Source organism: Theropithecus gelada, chromosome 10 (assembly GCF_003255815.1).
Source record: "Theropithecus gelada isolate Dixy chromosome 10, Tgel_1.0, whole genome shotgun sequence".
NCBI lineage: Eukaryota > Metazoa > Chordata > Mammalia > Primates > Cercopithecidae > Theropithecus > Theropithecus gelada.
The window spans coordinates 76,919,324-76,939,653 of record NC_037678.1 but is presented as its reverse complement, the minus strand read 5'-3'; the positions used below and the strand labels follow the sequence as shown (position 1 = coordinate 76,939,653).

At 43.6% G+C, this 20,330-nt stretch overlaps 1 protein-coding gene across 1 annotated transcript in view; it reads left to right on the top strand.

Annotated features, from left to right (window-relative positions):
* The first annotated feature begins 13,296 nt into the window (after positions 1 to 13,296).
* The window catches only part of GPCPD1 (glycerophosphocholine phosphodiesterase 1), a 64,292-nt gene continuing 57,258 nt past the window's right edge, over positions 13,297 to 20,330 (top strand). The window contains exons 1-2 of the mRNA XM_025399240.1: positions 13,297 to 13,362; positions 19,064 to 19,140. Of these exons, the coding sequence (XP_025255025.1) occupies positions 19,092 to 19,140 (49 nt within the window). The 5' untranslated portion in view covers positions 13,297 to 13,362; positions 19,064 to 19,091. The remainder of the gene's footprint in view (positions 13,363 to 19,063; positions 19,141 to 20,330) is intronic.

Below are 20,330 nucleotides of genomic sequence, written 5' to 3'. Positions count from 1 at the left end.
GCCCTTAATGGATCAGTTGGTACCACCCAGAAAGATGAACTGGTTCATCTGATCCTGTGGCCCCACTCAGGAACTGACTCAGTGCAAGAAGACAGCTTCAACTCCCTATAATTTCGTCTCTGACATGGCCAATCCACATTCCTGGCTCACATTCCCGGCTCACCAGCTTCCTCCCACCCACTAAGTTGTCCTTAAAAACTCTGATCCCCTGGCCGGGCACAGTGGCTCATGCCTGTAATCCCAGCACTTTGGGAAGCCGAGGTGGGCGAATCACCTGAGGTCAGGAGTTCAAGACCAGCCTGGCCAACATGGTGAAACCCCATCTCTACTAAAAATACAAAAATTAGCCAGGCGTGGTGGTGGGCACCTGTAATCCCCGCTAGTTGGGAGGCTGAGGCAGGAAAATTGCTTGCACCCGGGAGGCGGAGTTTGCAGTGAACTGAGATTGAGCATTGAGCCACTGCATTCCAGTCTGGGCAACTGAGCGAGACACTCTCACAAAAAAAAAAAAAAAAAAAGCAAAAGAAAAACCTCTGATCCCCAAATGCTCAGGAAGACTGATTTGAGTAATAATAAAACTCCAGTCTCCTGTACCAGCTCTGTGTTAATTACTCTCTCTATTGCAATTCCCCTGTCTTGAGAAATCAGCTCTGTCTAGGTAGCAGGCAAGGTGAACCCACTGGGTGGTTACAAATTCTCTAAAATCAATTAATACTATTGATTGATTGATTGATTGATTGGGACGGAGTCTCACTCTGTCACCCAGGCTATAGTGCAATGGCGCAATCTTGCTCACTGCAACTTCAACCTCCCAGGTTCAAGCGATTCTCCTGTCTCAGTGTCTTGAGTAGCTGGGATTATAGGCACTCACCACCATGCCCGGCTAGTTTTCGTATTTTTAGTAGAGATGGGGTTTCACCATCTCTACTAAAAGATTAGTATGTTTTACTCATGCCATGAGGTAAAACATACAACTCAATCATATTGGCCAGGCTGGTCTCAAACTCCTGACCCCAAGTGATCCACCTGTCTCGGCCTCCCAAAGTGCTGGGATTACAGGTGTAAGCTACCAGCGCTCAGATTAAACCAATATTAGAATTTATTAATCCCTATTAAAATTTTTTTTTCAGAGATGGTATCTCACTATGTTGCCCAGGCCGATCTGAAACCTTGGCCTCAAGGGATCCTCCCACCTCAGCCTCACAAACGGCTGGTATTACAGGTACGAGCAACCATGCCCACGCAAATGCTATTTTCCATACTTGGCTGAGTAATAAAATAACTTAGGAGATCGTTTTCATTTCTGATGGGCATTGGTTGACTGCACACACTATAATTTAGTCTTTTTCTTTTTTTGAGATAGAGTCTCGCTCTGTCGCCCAGGCTGGAGGGCAGCGGTGCGGTCTCTGCTGGCTTCAACCTCTGCTTCCTTGGTTCAAGTGATTCTTCTGCCTCAGCCTCCCTAGTGGCTGGGATTACAGGTGTGTGCCACCATGCCTGGCTAATTTTTGTATTTTTAGTGGGAACTGGGTTTCATCATGTTGTCCAGGCTGATCTTGAACTCCCGACCTCAAGTGATCTGCCCACCTTGGCCTCCCAAAGTCCTGGGATTACAGACATGAACCACTGCACCCGGCCCTAATTCAGTTTTCCAATCATGAGTTATAGGTCTAATGTTTGTATTAAATAGGTAAAGACCACTTACTCTGATTTTAAAAAATACCAGCTAGGGTGGTAGCCCACACCTGTAATCCCAGCACTTTGTGAGACCAAGGTAGGTGCATTGCTTGAGCTCGGGAGTTCAAGATCATCCTGGGTAATATAGCAAAACCCCATCTCTACAAAAAAATACAAACATTAGCTAGACGTGGTGGCAGGTTCCGGGAGTCCCTGCTACTGGGTGACAGAGCAATACGCTGTCTCAAAAAAAAAAAAAAAAAAAACCTTAGAATGCTAATCATTACTTTCATATTCCCTTGGTATTTATTTTCTTTTCCTTTTTCTTTATTTTTATTTTATTTACTCTTTTTTTTTTTTGGAGACAGAGTCTCCCTCCTGCCACACAGGCTGGAGTGCAGTGGTGCTATTTCAGCTCGATGCCACCTTACCCTCCTGGGCTCAAGTGATCCTCCCAACTCAGCCTCCTGCGTAGCTGGGACTACAGGTGCACGCCACCACACCCTGCTAATTTTTGTATTTTTAGTAGAGATGGGGTTTCGCCATGTTGCCCAGGCTGGTCTCAAGCTCCTGGGCTTAAGTGATTGGCCTGCCTCAGCCTTCCAAAGTGCTAGGATTACAGGCGTGAGCCAACCCACCTAGTCTGTCCTCCTTTTTCTTTGGGAAAATATTTTTATTATTTCATTTTTGATCTCTTAGCCTGTTTATATGTAGTCACATTAATTGATTGTATGATAGCATTGGTGAATTCCAAATGGTTTGGATGATTTCCACCCTCTCTCTATGCACCTTGGGTTTGGATTTAATTTGCTCTTTTAGCAGGAAAATACAGCAAGGGACATAGCCAGGATGCCCAACTATTTTCATGAAAGAGGATAAAGTTCCCTTTACTGAACAGGATTGAGATAATCAGGAGTTTGTTCTTTACCCTGAAATCCAAAGCCTGGAATCCTGGGCCAGGCCAGAAATATGAAATGCATGATTAGGAGAGTGAGCAACAGGGCATGGTGGGGGCCTGTGCTGGGTTGGGGTATGCATTCCAAAGTCAATACATTTAAAAAAAACTTCTTCAGTAGCTAAGCCCTGCATTGTTATATGATTAATAAATAAAATGTTGACATCTAGGGTTGACAAACCTAATACTTTTTCCTGAAATTTTCAGCAGTCTCTGTGAGTATATTTGTACTGTTATGTGCCAGCAACTGTGCATATAACAACTGGTATGATCAATAAGACATAGTCCTTGCCAGGGCCAGGTGCGGTAACTCACACCTGTAATCTGAGCACTTTGGGAGGCCGAGGCGGGCAGATCACTTGAGGTGCGGAGTTCGAGACCAGCCTGGCCAACATGGAGAAACCTCGTCTCTACTAAAAATACAAAATTCAGGTGTGGTGGTGCATGCCTGTAATCCCAGCTACTCGGGAGGCTGAGGCAGCAGAATTGCTTGGACCCGGGAGGCGGAGGTTGTAGTGAGCTGAGATTGTGCCACTGCACTCCAGCATGGGCAATAAGAGCAAAACTCTATCTCAAAAAATAAATAAATAAAATAAAATAAAATAAAATAAAATTACCTCCATGCCTTGAAAGCCTGGTTATAGGAAAGCAAAATAGAGATATAACAGATAAAGGCAAGGAAGTGTGAGTCGTCACTCTTTGTTTTCATGTTGTAAGTAAATAACAAAGGTACAGTATGAGCCAGCAAGTCAGGAGTAGAACAGAGAGCAAAAGCATGGCCTCTAATCTTCCCCCATCTAAATCATGCACATAATTAATTGGGTGCCATTGCCAAGAACCCCTGTCTTCCTGACTCCAGTCCTAGCTCACTTTGGCTGGCTTCCAGCCTGGAGTTGGCAGCTGGGATTTTGAGCCTGGTGCATGGTAACCGTGCTGTTAGAGCTCTTTTGTTCACATTAAGGATATACCCTGTAAACAGCAGCTCATTCTGTAGACAGTCATCAATATTTTCACTAAAATGATAAAAAGATAGCCAGTGAATTGTTGACACATTTAAGCAGTAGAAAGAATTCCCTTAGGGAATCCATTTTAATGCAGAATGCACAGGACCGAGAGGCATTTGGAAAGATACAAAAAATAATCATAATAACATTATTATTCATCATCATAATAAATGGACCAGGGAGGAAACAAAATGGCTCAGTTCAATGTTTTCTGAAATAACTTTGGCTTCTTCGTTTTATAAGGTCTTGATTTCTAAAGAGTTTATATTACACATGCCTTAAAGAGCTGCAATTATGTTACATTGTGTTAAAGATGGTAATTTTTCTTTAAAGCTTCATTGGGCCGGGTGGGCGGTGGCTCCTGCCTGTAATCCCAGCACTTTAGGGGGCCAAGGCAGGTGGATCACCTGAGGTCACAGGTTCGAAACCAGCATGGCCAACATGGGAAATCCCGTCTCTATTAAAAATACAAAATTAGCTGGGCATGGTGGCTCATGCCTGTAATCCCAGCTACTTTGGGGGCTAAGGCAGGAGAATCGCTTTGACCTAGGAGGCAGAGGTTGCAGTGAGCCAAGATCACACCACTTCACTCCAGCCTGGGTGACAGAGTGACTCTCCATCTCAAAAAGCGGGGGGAAAAAAAGCATTCATACGTTTCTTAATGAAAAAGAAAAGCCAGCCAGGAGTGGTGGCTCACGCCTGTAATCCCAGTACTTTGGGAGGCAGAGGCAGAGGCAGGCAGATCACCTAAGGTCAGGAGTTCAAGACCAGCCTGACCAACATGGTGAAACCCCACCTGTACTAAAAACACAAAATTTGCCAGGCATGGTAGCGCATGCCTGTAATTCCAGCTACTTGGGAGACTGAGGCACGAGAATAACTTGAACCTGGGAAGCGAAGATTGCAATAAGCCAAGAATGCACCATTGCACTCCAGCCTGGGTGACAGAGTGAGGCTCCTTCTCAAAAAGAAAAAAAAGAAAAAAAGAAAAGCCAGGCACGGTGGCTCACGCCTGTAATTCCAGCATTTTGGGAGGAAGAGGCGGGCAGATCACCTGAGGTCAAGAGTTCGAGACCAGTCTGGCCAACATGGTGAAACCCCATCTCTACTAAAAATACAAAAATTAGCCAGGCATGGTGGCAGGCACCTATAATCCAAGCTACTTGGGAGGCTGTGGCAGAAGAATCGCTTAAACCCAGGAGGTGGAGGTTACAGTGAACTGAAATCGCGCCACTGCACTCCAGCCTGGGGGACAAAGTGAGACTCTGTCTCCAAAAAAAAAAAACAAACTTTTTCCTTTTTTTTCTTTCTTTTCTTTCTTTCTTTCTTTCTTTTTTTTTTTTTTTTTTTTTTTTTGAGACAGGATCTGGCTCCCGCACCCGCCCTGAAAAGGAAAAAGATTTAAAAAATTAAAAAATGGTAACAGCCTTTCTCAAAACTAAACTGCCTTTGTAAAACTAATGAAAGGCCACAGGTTAGGAGGATGGGAGGGGTTTAAATTTGACTAAGATGCAGATGTATTACAAATCTTTATTCTGGAAATCACAAGATTTGTAACTTCTCCAGTTACTCCTGCAATTAACATCACTGTTATAGAACCTAAGATTAGACTTTTGAGATGGATTTTGAATTTGTTTTTCTTTCTTTTGGAGACAAGGTCTCCCCTCTGGGCTGTAGTGCAATGGTGTGATCAGAGCTCACTGTAGCCCACAACCTCTCAGGCTCAAGAAATCCTGCCACCTCAGCCTCCCAGGTAGCTTAAACCACTAGGACATGCCATCACATCTGGCTGACTTTTATATCTTTGTAGAGATAGAGTTTTGTCACATTGCCCAGGCTGGCCTCAACTCCTGGGCACAAGCAAACCACCTGCTAAGGCCTCCTAAAGTGTTAGGATTACAGGTGTGAGCCACCATGCCTGGCCCTTATTTATTTATTTATTATTTATATATTTATTTTTGAGATGGAGTCTTGCTCTATCACCCAGGCTGGAGTGCAATGGTGAAATCTTGGCTCACTGCAAGCTCTGCCTCCCAGGTTCATGAAATTTTCCTACCTCAGTCTTGCAAGTAACTGGGATTACAGGCGTGAGCCACCGCGGCTGGTTAATTTTTTATTTTTATTTTTTAGAGATGGGGTCTTGCTATGTTGCCCAACTGGTCTCACATTCCTGGTCTCCAGCAATCCTCCCACCTTAGCCTCCTAAAGCATTAGAATTACAGGCATGAGCCACCGCACCAGGCCATCCTGTAGTGTTACATTCCCATTTCATAAAGGAAGAAATGGGTCAAAGAAGACCTTTTGATCTTATCATGTGAACCTTTCTTGCTCCAGACATTTGGATCTTATGATGGATTCAAGAAGTTGGAAAGTAATACACCCAAAAAATTGCAGCCAATTTAAAATTGGTTTAAAGGCTCACATTTGAGGCACTTCCTTGGTCTTCTTAATATAGGATTAATCTTTATCTTTGTTTTGTTTTGTTTCGTTTCTTTCTTTCTTTCTTTTTTTTTTTTGAGATGGAGTTTCACTCTTGTTGCCCAGGCTGGGGTGCAATGGCACAATCTCAGCTCTCTGCAACCTCCGCCTCCCGGATTCAAGTGATTCTCTTGCCGTGGCCTCCCAAGTAGCTGGGATTACAGGCATGTGCCACAACGCCCAGCTAATTTTGTATTTTTAGTAGAGGCAGAGTTTCTCCATGTTGGCCAGGCTGGTCTCGAACTCCCGACCTCAGGTGATCTGCCCGCCTCGACCTCCCAAAGTGCTGGGATTACAGGTGTGAGCCACTGCACCCGGCCTTTAGGATTGATCTTTATCTAAAAGAACAATCAATAGCAAACACTAACAATTTTGTCACCTACATGAAATCTAAGTAGTGCATACTATAATTTGGGAAATTGCCCATGGACTCAAGCCAAGGGAATAAAAGGCATGGACAGTTCATTCGAGTAGCAGGGCCACCAATGAGGTGCATAAAACACATAAAATTGATAGTGTTTGAGTCTGGTAAAAGATTCTCACATTAGAGCAATTGTGAATATCTGAGGAGAATAGTCAAAATATTTTCATGAATTGGCCAAGAGATAAGTATAAGTGATTACTCTTTTACCCAACTCATAATGAATATTTCTGGGAGAAGAATCAGTGCAAAACGAAGCTGATAATAGCTAAAACTGCCAAGGTAAGCTGTGCTATTACCCAAACATTGCTGGAAGAATCAATACTTTGTAACAAAATATAGACTTACAAAATTGGACTCATGAAATAATGTGGCTACAAAAGGAAAAGCACAATGGTAGAAGCTATAGTTGGCGGTTGGTTTAAAAACTCACCGTATAGGCCAGATGCGGTGGTTCACACCTGTAATCCCAGCACTTTGGGAGGCTGAGGCAGGTGGATCACAAGGTCAGGAGTTCAAGACCAGCCTCCCAACATGGTGAAACCCTGTCTCTCCTAAAAATACAAAACTTAGCTGGGCATTGTGGCGGGCACCTGTAATTCTAGATACTTGGGAGGCTGAGACAGGAGAATTGTTTGAACCCAGAAGGTGGAGGTTGCAGTGAGCTGAGATTATGCCATTGCACTCCAGCCTGGGTAACAGGGCGAGACTCTGTCTCAAAAAAAAAAAAAAAAAAGATTCTCACAGTAGAGCAATTGTGGAATATCTGAGAATAATAAAAATATTTTCATGAATTGGCCAAGAGATAAATATGTGATTATTCTTTTATCCAAATCATAATTAATATTTCTGGGAAAGAATCAGTGCAAAATGAAGCTGATAATAGCTAAAACTGCCAAGGTAAGCTGCGCTATTACGTAAACATTATTGGAAGAATCAATACTTTGCAACAAAATATAGACTTGCAAAATTGGACTCATGAAATAATGACCACAAAAGGAAATTCATAATGGTAGAAGCTATAGTTGGTGGTTGGTTTAAAAAATCCGTGTATTGGCCGGGCACAGTGACCCACGCCTGTAATCCCAGCACTTTGGGAAGTGGATGTGGGAGGATCACTTGAGCTCAGGAGTTTGAGACCAGCCTCGGCAACATGGAAAAGCTCCCCTCTACCAAAAATGGTGGCACGCACCTGTGGTCTCAGCTACTTGGGAGGCTGAGGTGGGAGAATTGCTTGAGCCTGGGAGGCAGATGCTTCTGTGAGCTGAGATTGCACCACTTGCACTGCAGCCTGGGTGACAGAGTGAGATCTCATCTCAAAAAAAAAAAAAAAAAAAAAAAATCACTGGATCATCCTGAGCAACATAGTGAGACTGCATCTCTACACACACACACACACACACACACACACACCCCAAATTAGCCAGGCATGGTGATGTGCACCCATAGTCTCAGAACAGAACAAGATCCTGTCTTGGCCAGAACCAGTGGCTCACTCCTGTAATCCCAACACTTCGGGAGGCCGAAGCAGCAGATCACCTGAGGTCAGGAGCTTGAGACCAGCTGGGCCAACAATTCAAAACTGAAAATACAAAAATAAGCTGGGCGTAATAGTGCACACCTGTAATCCCAGCTACTTGGGACGTTGAGGAAGGAGAATCACTTGAACCCAGGAGATGAAGCCTGCAGTGACCCAAGATAGCACCATCGGACTTCAGCCTGGAGGACAGAGCAAGACTCTGTGTCAAAACATACATCAATAAATAAACCAGTAGCAGCAAAACTTTTACCAAAGATTAATGTCTACAATGTCACAGGCTGGGTGCGGTGGCTCATGCCTGTGATCTCAATACTTTGGGAGGCCAAGGTTGGAGGATAACTTAAAGTCAGGAGTTCAAGACCAGCCTGGCCAACATGGTGAAACTCTGTCTCTACTAAAAATACAAAAATTAGCTGGGCGTAGTAGCACACACCTGAAATCCCAGCTACTTGGGTGGCTGAGGCAGGAGAATCACTTGAACCTGGGAGGTGGAGGCTGCAGTGGGCCAAGATTATAAGACTGCACTCCAGACTGGGTCACAGAGTGAGTCTCTGTGTCCAAAAAAAAAAACGTCCACTTGTGAATGGTAGGATTCAAGCCCATGTTTGGCTTCTATGTCTAGAGTTTTTTGCATCAATACTGCTGATTTTTTTTTTTTTTTTTTTTAAAGAGACATAGCCTCCCTTTGTCACCCAGGCTGGAGTGCAGAGGTACAATCATGGTTCATTGCAGCCTGGACCTCCCAGACTCAAGAGATTCTCCCCTCTAAGCCTCTAGAGTAGCTAGTACTACTGCCTGGTGCCACCATATTTTGCCATATATCTGACGTGGAGATATATATATATATATATATATATATATATATATATATATATATAAGCTACAATCACTTTTTTGTTGCCCAGGCTGAAATGTTACTGTTTTCTTTCTTTTTTTAAATCAGGTAGCCTCCTGAGCCAGAGTAGGCTCAGACTCCTTACTACAGTTTTTCAAAAAATGATGGCATAAGGTGAGATCCTGTGGTCCTGATTTCAGACAAATGAGGTAACGTATTTCATTATTTAATCAAGTACAAGAATGAATGTTAAATATTTTATATAATTCAAAACATATGGCGCTCTTCTGGAAGTAATCAGGTAAGACCTAAATTGATCTCATTAACCATGTGCTTGAAAAGTTATGGCTGGGAGCCATGGCTCATGCCTGTAACTCCAACACTTTGGGAGGCTGAGGTAGGAGAGTCTTTTCAGACTAAGAGTTCAAGTTCAGCCTGGGCAACATGATGAGACCCCACCTATACAAAAAGTAAAAAACAATTAGCCAGGTGTAATGGCATGGTGGCACACACCTGTGATCCCAGCTACTAGGGAGGTGGAGGTGGGAGGATCGTTTGAGCTCAGGAGGTCAGGGGTGCAGTGAGCTGTGATCATGCACTCCAGCCTCAGCAACAGAGCAAGACCCCGCCTCAAAAAAAAAAAAAAAAAAGAAAGGAAAGTTAACATTTCACAGAGTGTTGGGAGAAAGGAATATGGGAATGCATTACCTATATTCTAATTATCTATATTCTACTTAAATATCCCAATCAGAGCAGCGTGATTTTGGAATAATCTAAAATACGTTGCATTATCAAAGAGTTTCTAAGCAAGGCTGTGTAAAATGGCATCTGCAGGAATTCCTTCTTCTCTTGGATGGTATATGCTTCTCTGTCAGTCTTTTTATTTATTTATTTATTTTGAGATGGAGTCTGGCTCTATCGCCCAGGCTGGAGTGCAGTGGCGCGATCTCGGCTCACTGCAACCTCTGTCTTCCAGGTTCAAGCAATTCTCTTGCTTCAGCCTCCGAAGTAGCTAGGACTACAGGTGTGTGCCACCACGCCCGGCTAATGTTTTGTATTTTTAGTAGAGATGGGGTTTCACTATGCTAGCCAGGATGGTCTCAATCTCCTGACCTCGTGATCCGCCCTCTTCGACCTCCCAAAGTGTTGGGATTACAGGCGTAAGGCACCACTCCCAGCCTCTCTGCCCGTCTTCTAATGCTACTGGTTTATTCCATATCTTTTAGAATGAGCTTGTCCAACCCATGGCCCAGGGGCTACATGTGGGCCAGGATGGCTTTGAATGCAGCCCAACACAAATTCGTAAACTTTCTTAAAACTTTATAAATTTTTTTGTGATTTTTAAAAAGGTCATCAGCTATCTAAAGTGTTAGTGTATTTTATGTGTGGTACAAGACAATTCTTCTTCTTCCAACGTGACCCAGGGGAGCCAAAAGAACCCCTGTTCTAGACATTCCTGTTTCTGGCCATTGATGGCATCTTTTGAACATGTATAATTCTTCTGTCATTTCAAAAGGATTTAGGGAAGGAGCAGGTCTATTAAACGGAACTATAAACATTAGACCTTGGATTAGGTCTACTGGAACTATAAACATTAGACAAATAGCTTGACTCAATGGTGGTTATAGAAAAAAATAAAGATCTGGCTGGGTGTGGTGGCTCACACCTGTAATCCCAGCACTTTGGGAAGCTGAGGTGGGTGGATCACCTGAGGTCAGGAGTTCGAGACCGGCCTGGCCAACATGCTGAAACCCCATCTCTACTAAAAAGAAAAAAATTAGCTGGGCATGGTGGCAGGCACCTGTAATCCCAGCTACTCGGGAGACTGAGGCAGGAGAGTTGCTTGAACCTGGGAGGTAGAGGTTGCAGTGAGCCGAGATCACCCACTGCACTCCACCCTGGGAACAAGAGCTAAACTCCTTCTCAAAAAAAAAAAAAAAAAAAAAACCCCATTTCAAAAAAAAAAAAAGAAAAGAAAAATACAGATCTATAAACATTTTAAGGAAACAAGCTCTTCTGAAAAAATTCATCACTGAAGTATGACAGAGGAAATTCACTCCAAGCTACGTAGGAAATGTAGGACAGCAGAGTTTAATGGGTAATGGCACATAACCAGAAGGAATTTTAATTCTTTAAGAAATCTGGGATTAAAATGAGTACTATCAAAAAACTATTGCATCCTGAGCCTAGCATAAAGCAGGCACTTAATTATTTAACTGAATGGATGACATTGTCAGAAATTTTCTGGGATTGAATCCAAGCTAAATATCAAATGTGGTAGAGAACATTCCGATTTATAAAACCAGAAATTCTACCTAAAGCTAGAGCTCATCCAATCCAAACACATTTTTAGTAGGCCCATTTTGAACCAGCGTGCAACTCGAGCTATTTCTCTATGTCTTGTTGTAAGAGAACTTCAACATCTCCCAAAAGGTGGTTCTTTTTAGTTGGTTTTCTGTTTTGTTTTGTTGTTGTTTTTGCCAGAGTCTAGCTGTCACTCAAGTGGGAGAGCAGTGGTGCAATCTCGGCTCACAGCAACCTCCACCTCCCAGGCTTAAGTTATTCTAGTTCCTCCGCCTCCCGCCTCCCAAGTAGCTGGAATTACAGTCGTGCGACCACACCCACCTAATTTTTGTATTTTTAGTAGAAATGGGGTTTCTCCATGATGCCCAAGCTGGTCTCAAACTCCTGACTTCAGGCGATTTGCCCGCCTTGGGCTCCCAAAGTGCTGGGATTACTGGCGTGAGCCACCGCACCAGGCCTCTTTTTACTTTTCAATATCTCACTTTATTTAAGTAAAAGCTGCTAATATAAGTTTATATTGGACACTAACCAGAGAGTAACTTTGATACTGGTAAGGTAACACTGTAAGTTAGGTGAGTTGCAAAGTTTTTTGTTTTTTTTTTTTTTTTTTTGAGACGGAGTCTCGCTCTGTTGCCAGGCTGGAGTGCAGTGGCGCTATCTCGGTTCACTGCAACCTCCACCTCCTGGGTTCAAGCAATTCTCCTGCCTCAGCCTCCCAAGTAGCTGGGACTACAGGCGTGTGCCACCACAACCGACTAATTTTTATATTTTTAGTAGAGACGGGGTTTCGCCGTGTTTGCCAGGATGGTCTCAATCTCTTGACCTCCTGATCCCCTCTCCTCAGCCTTTCAAAGTGCTGGGATTACAGGCGTGAGCTACCGCGCCCGGCAAATTGTAAAGTTTCGTAAGAGAACTTCAAGTGGCAAATGCTGATTAACTTTCTGGAGACCACCAAAGGAGAGGAAAAAAATAAAATTTTTTTTGTTAGGGCTCATTTTTTTAGAAAATAAACTACGACTCTGGCAGGGAGAGTCTGCTTTCAAAAAAGTTCCTTCAAACTTTAATTTGCATACTTGTTAACCTGGGGATGTTGCTAGAGGCAGATTTGATAGGGCAGGTCTGGGATGGTCCTGGGAGTCTGCAATTCTGAGTTCTGGCAGGTGCTACTGGCTTGTCGACCCACAAAGGGTATAAACTCTCATCCAGCTTAGGTGACTTAATCGTTTTCAATTAATGATTTGATCTAAGTGTGACTGTTGTTTTGCAACGAAAGACAGTTTCCAGAAAACATCAGTACTGGTAATTTCCCCCGTTTCCAAACACGGGAAAAAAATACAACACAACTCTGAATTGTAGCTCCAGGCTCCACAGTCAGTTCTTTCCTTCCTTCCCTCCCTCCCTTCTTTCTTTCTTTCTTTCCGATGGAGTTTTGCTCTTGTTGCCCAGGTTGGAGTGCAATCTCGGCTCACTGCAACCTCCGCCTCCCGGGTTCAAGCGATTCTCCTGCCTCAGCCTCCCGAATAGCTGGGATTACAGGCACGCGCCACCAGCCCGGCTAATTTTGTATTTTTAGTAGAGACAGGGTTTCACCATGTTGGCCAGGCTGGTCTGCAACTCTGATCTTACGTGATCCGCCCGCCTCGGCCTCCCGAAGTGCTGGGATTACAGGCGTGCGCCATCGTGCCCGGCCCACGTGGGTTATTTCTGAGGCGGCTTTGATGGACCACAGTACACACCTATGACCCCAGGGCAGGTGTCAAGGTGCTGGCGCTGGGGTCGGCTGAGAAGGGCTGCGGGGACATGGGGGATGCCCGGCGGCCCTCGGCCGCAGACGTCAGCCCTTTCCAGGAACGCGCGGGCCCGCACCCCCCGCGCGCGGCTGCCGATTGGCTGGGATGGCGCCGGGCGTGACGTCAGGGCCCGCCCCACCGCCCTCCGGCCCCGCCCCTTGGGGTGGCCTGGCAGTTTGGTCTGGAGCAGCTGAAACCGGTTTGAGCGTAGCCGCTTCCTGCCGCTCGGCGCCGCGGCAGGCCGCCTGGGGGAGCGCTGGCGAGGCGCGGACGGCGGGCGCACGGTACCTCTGCCTGTGGTCCTCGCTCTCGGGCGGGGCGGCGGCGACGCGGACCTGCGGACTAGCGAACCCGGCAGGTGAGGCGGCGAGCCGGGTGCGGGGGCCGGGCGGCCGCTCACGTGGCGGGCCGAGCTGTCAGGGCGGCCCGGGACGCGGCGGGGCTGGGGGCGTCGGGGCCAAGGCGCAGGCGGGGTCTTCGGGCCGGGCACTGCCAGCGGGGGAACGGCGGCCGGGCGTTCGCTGCGCTAAACCGGTGGCTGGGACGCACTCGACTTTTATTGTTCACTGCCGCGCTTCCGCTAGGCTGCCTGGGGCTTAGTTCCCTTCTAAAAAATACGTGGAGCATTTGAGGCGTAGCAGGGTAAGTGGAGCATAGGACCACCGCAAATATGCAGAGTACTGAGTCCGGGAACAAAGACACCAAAAATGCAGGTGAGGTCCTCTGGGGACATCCCCTGCCCCACAGCGGCCCCCTGGCTCACCGCCGGTCTCTGTCCCTAAGTTACTCATCGTGTTCTGACAACTGCTTATTTTCTGAAATTGCCTGGACACGTAGTCTAGGGCATGCTTGTATAATTCAGTTATTCCAAGAAACCAAAGTGCCTTTCCTAGGAAAAGATTCCAGGAATAGTCATGAGTGCCCTCGATACAATTTTTTAGGTCGGCTGCCCCTTCTCTCCAAAGCTCTACTTTTCCCAAAGCTCTTCAGACTGCCTTGCTGAGTGAGGTAGGAGAGAGAGCCTCAATCACTTAGGTGTCTTATCAGCCCTCTACCCAGACTCCACTGGCCCGCTGGAAAAGAAATCGGGCATGAATTGTAGAGGATCTTCCACCTTAAGGCAGCTGTTAGTCTTAGTCTGATGTAGACCTGCATAGAGGAACTGATGGAACCGAGCAGGATGTTTGGACCCGATGTTTTTTCTTCACTCTCTTCTGTCGCCTCCTCCCATTTCTGCACAGCTCTCACCCACTACTCTACCCCGTCATGCTTCCCCTTGCTACGTTTCTGACGAGTTGTGACTTAACTAAGAAACAAACACAAGGTATTAGTCTTTTTTTTTTTTCTTCCAAAATTCCTAATGTCATGGATACAAATAACACCAAGCAAACAAGAAAACTGCACATGGTGCAGTCCATTCCTGATTTAAGAACTAGGAAGAACCGAGAGCTAGAGAAAACCAGTATTGTAGACAACATTTAAATCTGCATAATAACGACATGGGAAAGCTGGACTCTGAGAAATAATGACCACAAAAGAAAACTCATCGTAGCAAAGTGAGTAAAATTTGATACGTACATAAAGTACGTCGATGAATCAAATCTTTATGTATGAGTTAAAACAGGAAAAAAACGTATGAAACATACGCATGAGAATAATATCACGATAAAATGAATGGAAAACATTTGGGAAAATGTTACTGCATTGTTTAGAAAGTTGATCAAGGAATTAACTTGGTTTAATTAAACCTATTCCAGAAACACTTTCTTAATAAAGACCCATTAATGTCTTAACATGTTTGATTAAGATATTGGCTTCAAGTATACCGGAATCAGAATGACAGTCACAACCTATCAGAAATGTAGCAAGGGTTGTAGTGATCCTTCACCAAGATGAGCAAAAATTAACTCAGGGAAAGGTAGGCATTTTATATATTACTTTATTTAGCTAATTAGGAGGATCAAAGCTGCCAAGGCCTAGGAAAGGGGAAGGATAATTGGAAACAGCTTTTTTCCTTGAAAAAAATTCAAAGGAAAACAGAGATGTTCCTTTTAGCCAGCAAAACACTTTAGCTAAAAATACCTGACTTCAATTTAGCTCTAAAGTAAATGTCCCTGTACCTTGGTTTACTTCATACCCCTTTTGTTTCCCAGGCTGGTAAATCAGTAGTGTCACGTGTGGGGAAAGTTTGAGGAAAAGAAGAGAGTAAAATTTATTTTGTCAGGTAGTGTGAACTCTGAAATTTTTAAAAATGTAGATTACCATGTCATATTTTGCTAATTGCTTGAGTCTTTTAAAAAGGGTTATTTAAATACTACTCAGAATCTCAGATGAGAATGCTGTTTAGTCTTTCTCTTCAAAGATTACAAAATAGATGTTATGTTTTCAAAAACCAAAAAGCAGAGGCCTATCTCAGAAAGTGTAGTCTATATGTGAGGTAATAGGTGAGTTGGTTACATTATCTGGTCAGCTCATGTGCATACAATGACTAACATTTTTCATCTTACTCTTGTTTTTATGTATATCCAGAACTGACCTTCCCTTTCCAAGTTGGGATTTTTTTTTTCCTTGTTTAGAAGAGGATATATGGGTGGGTGCATACATTTTTTGTTCCACAACACAGTCGTTTTTTTTACTTGGTCACTGCTGTTTTGGTGGTAACTGGATGCCAAAATTGTATACTTCAACACAGCACCAGACTTTTGGCCTCTGTCCATAATCAAGTAAATTGCATTTGGAACAGCTCCCAAGGCTTTTATTTGGTATGGTATCAAATTTGGAGAGGGAGGGCATTCAGGGTGGAAATCAAACCAGATTGCTTGACTTTGGTAAATCAAGTGGAAGATGATGCTTTGTTGACTTTTGGAGAGGTTTTCTGGGAGGTGTTTTTGTGCTTGTGTATATAGCTTTGTATAGTACATTTACTGCAGCTGTTTACTGCTAAGTTACTGTAGTCACTCTTCTAAACAACTTTGAGAATAAAAGACTCAGTTTTTATAATCAGTTCATTTCCCTTTTATTAAATTTACTTAAGTTTTCCATTTGCCTTAATGCAGTAGAAATCTAGAGATAATTTTGTACTAGCTGTTGATTTTGGTGCATAGGAATAATATCTGATTTCCGTTCGGTTGATTAAAATAGTTAGTTAAAATTAGTCAACAAATAGCAAAATATCAACTATTTAATCATGTATATGAGGTTGTCCTTAGTTGAGAACCGCAACAGTAAACACCAAATGAAAGCGCACCTTATAGGGTTAAGATTGAAGTTGGTCATTCAGCCGTTTTGATGGGTGATGGACTATTTGCTCTCTTAAATTTAATTCAGTAACTTAAATGTCAGGCCTTTTTTTTTTTTTTTAAATCGAGACAGAGTCTCACTCCATCACCCAGGCAGGAGTACAGTGGCACAATCTCAGCTCACTGCAACCTCTGCCTTCTGGGTTCAAGTGATTCTCATGCCTCAGCCTCCCAAAGTGCTGGGATTATAGGCGTGAGTCACCATGCCTGGCCACCATGTTTACTCTTAGATGCAGAAGATAGTATAAGAAATTATTCTGATGAAGGGAAGTCTTTTCTTTTCTTTTCTTTCTTTCTTTTTTTTTTTTTTTCAGATGGCATCTCCCTCTGTTGCAGAGTGCAGTGGCGCAGTGGCGTGATCTCGGTTCACCACAACCTCTGCCTCCCGGGTTCAAGTGATTCTTCTGCCTCTGCTTACCGAGTAGCTGGGACTGTAGGCACGTGCTACCATGCCCAGCTAATTTTTGTATTTTTAGTAGAGATGGGGTTTCACTGTGTTGGCCAGGCTGGTCTTGAATTCCTGACCTCATGATCCGCCCGCCCGGGCCTCCCAAAGTGCTGAGATTATAAGGAATGAAGCCACCACGCCCGGCCTTTTTTCTTTCTTTCTTTTTTTTTGAGACAGAGTCTCGCTGTGTTGCCCAGGTTGGAGTGCAGTAGCATGAATTTTGCTCACCGCAACCTCTGCCTCCCAGGTTCAAGCGATTCTTCCACCTCAACCTCCTGCGTAGCTGGGATTATGGGTGCCCACAACCATGCCCAGCTAATTTTTGTATTTTTAGTAGAGACAGGGTTTCACCATGTTGGCCAGGCTGGTCGACCTTAGGTGACCCACCCGCCTTGGCTTCCCAAAGTGCTGGGATTACAGGCATGAGCCACTGTGCCTGACCAAAGGGAAGGTTTTCACTAGTGTAGTATTGTGTGTTCTAACCAAAATGGTAGAGTTGCCAAATAGGGAATTTCGTATCCAAATATGACATGACTCCACACTAGTGGTCTTGCGCTCTGTGAGATGAATATTTGACAATGTACATTTATAAATATATATATATATATATCAGTGTTACATTTTATAATTGATGTAAATGTGATGATACATAGTTTATAGCTAACATGGAGCCTGGACTCTTGGCCCTCATCTCAACCTGAGCCCATTGATGTTTGGAGCTGGACAATTAATTATTTGTGGAGGGCTGTTCTGTGTATTGTATGGTGTTCAGCAGCACTCTTTGGCCTTTACCCGCTAGATGCTAGGAGTGCCACTCCCAGTTGTGACAACCAAAAATGCCTCCTGACATTACCAGATAATCCCCTGGAGGGCAGAATTGCCTTTGGTGAGAACTGCTGGTATAAATCTATCTACCTTAACTGGGAAGTGTGGTGAATTTTGCGTAGCAGTGTTCATTAAATGACTCGGGGGGAGGGGGAGGGAGCAAAGCAGAACTGGAAAAGTGACTATGAAAGGTAGCTATGCAAGGTACTTTAGAATTGTTTTGTAAGGTAATATATAAATGCAAATGAAATTTAAGCTGGTAATGTTCATGATGCAGAATAAAGATGTGATTGGAATTCTTGTAGGAACATTGGTGGGTTGGGGGCAAAGGTTTTTTTGGGGGGTGTTGGAGAAGTTATGTAGAATATGGTGTGTCTTTGGATGGAGTATGTTTTCTGTCCACTTAAATTATGTAAGTATCTCAAAGTATATTATATGTATGTGTGTATTAATCTATTTTTTATATTCCTTTAGGTATTTAAGTTAGTGGATGGGAAACAGATTCCTTTGACAAGGAAGAAATGAAAAAATTAGCGATAGTTGTTTTTCTTCTCTACCACAGTATTACCCGGGTCAGGAAAGATAGGGTTGAATTCAGAACAGCTGCTTATCAGAAGAGAAAGTATGTAGCAAGAGAATCTTGACAACTTAAAAAATAGCAAGTTTGGATACTTTGTTTTACAATGTGTATTTCAGGCGTGCATTCTGTCTTGTTTTCTTTTTGGGCATACATTCTTAAAGAATAGCTTTGTAGCACTGGGCTTCAAACTTGCTAGATACTTCCCAAGTAATTGAGTCACTGTATATACAAGGACTCTGAAATTAATCTTTTTTTTTTTTTTTTTTCTCATAATTGAGATTCATTTTCATTTTTTGCTTTAATAAAAAAAAGCTTTATTCAGACTGTGTTTTGTTTTTTTGAGACAGGGTCTTGCTCTGTCACTCAGACTAGAGTACAGTGGCACAATCACAGCTCACTACAGCCTCAACCTCCTGTGCTAAAGTGATCCTGCCACCTCAGTGTCAATCTGTAGCTGGAAGTACAGGCATGTTCCCCATGCCCGGCTAATGTGTGTGTGTGTGTATATGTGTATATGGGGGTGTGTGTGTGTGTGTGTATGTGTGTGTGTATATATATATATATTTTTTTTTTTTTTCTTGTAGCTATAGGACCTCACTATGTTTCCCAGATTGGTCTCAAACTCCTGAGCTCAAGTCATCCTCCTGCCTCAGCCTCCTTAAGTGTTTGTATTACAGGCATGAGGCACTGTGCCTGGTTTATTTTTTGCTTTTTCACTTGTTTCTTTCCCCTACCCCCACCCTGCACTAAAGTTACTTTAAAACAAACAAACAAACAAAACCCCACCATAAAACTGCAAAGACATTAAATATTGCTTTTAAAAATATAAATGGTTGAAATTGTTTCTTGATGGTGGCTATCTAATGCTAATATTTTTATACTATAAGTTACTTTTTTTTTTTTCTAGCACAACATCATAAAAGAAATCCATCAGAATGACACCTTCTCAGGTTGCCTTTGAAATAAGAGGAACTCTTTTACCAGGTATTTTAAAAGTTTTACTTTAAAACAATTAAAATTAAATTAGCATGCTTCTTATCTGGATTACCTTAAATATGGAGTTGCTATTAGAGTGCACCTGATTTTTTTAGATGAAAATATCTGTAGGTCCTGCCTGATATCAGAAATGTACTTGGAGCATAGTAAGCACACCAAAAACCTCCTCAAACACTGTCTTGTTCTCATGTTTTCCCAAAAAAGCTGTGAATTTATACTTAACTTTGCACAGGACAGAGATGGTTGGGCTGTGGTTTCTAGGCAGCATTAAAATGAAGGAAACTTTGCTAGTGCAAGAAGTTGGTAGGCCAGGCGCAATGGCTCATGCCTGTAATCCCAGCACTTTGGGAGGCCGAGGTGGGCAGATCACTTGAGGTCGGGAATTCAAGACCAGCCTGGCCAACATGGTGAAACCCCGTCTCTACTAAAAATACAAAAATCATCCGGGCGTGGTGGCACGTGCCTGTAATCCCAGCTACTTGGGAGGCTGAGGCAGGAGAATTGCTTGAACCCAGTAGGCAGAGGTTGCAGTGACCTGAGATCATGCCATTGCACTCCAGCCTGGGTGACAGCCAGACTCTGTCTCAAAAAAAAAAAAGAAAGAAAGAAAGAAAGAAAGAATAAGTTGGTGAAACAATTGGCTGGGATAACCTTGTTCCTATGTGTGAATATGTTTTTAGCCTCATTGTATTTTTTGCAGTCCCTTAAAGTGCTGTGAGATAATTTTAGTGTAAGATAGCATGTCAAAGCCGTATCACACCTGGGCTCTCATAAAACTGAGGTACCTCTCAGTTTTATGTACTCTGGCTATACAGGCCTTTCAGTTCCTTAAATGTGCTGCATTCCTTCCTCCTTTCTATCCTCGTTTAGGACTTTCTCAAATGCTGTTTCCTCTGCCTAGATCTTTGCCCACTCTCATACTCCCCCTGTTCCTTCTCTCCCCTGTCCCCACTGCTAGCCTCCAGATTCCACTAGGTTAGGGCCAGCCTCCTGATTCCACTAGGTTCTGGCCCTATTTTATAGCACCTCTTGGATATTTTCTAGAATTATTTGAGTGACAGATTGTAAACTCTGTTGAAAACGTGACTTTTTTTTTTGAGACGGAGTCTTGCTCTGCGCCCAGCCTAGAGTGCAGTGGCACGATCTCAGCTCACTGCAACCTCCGCCTCCTGTGTTTA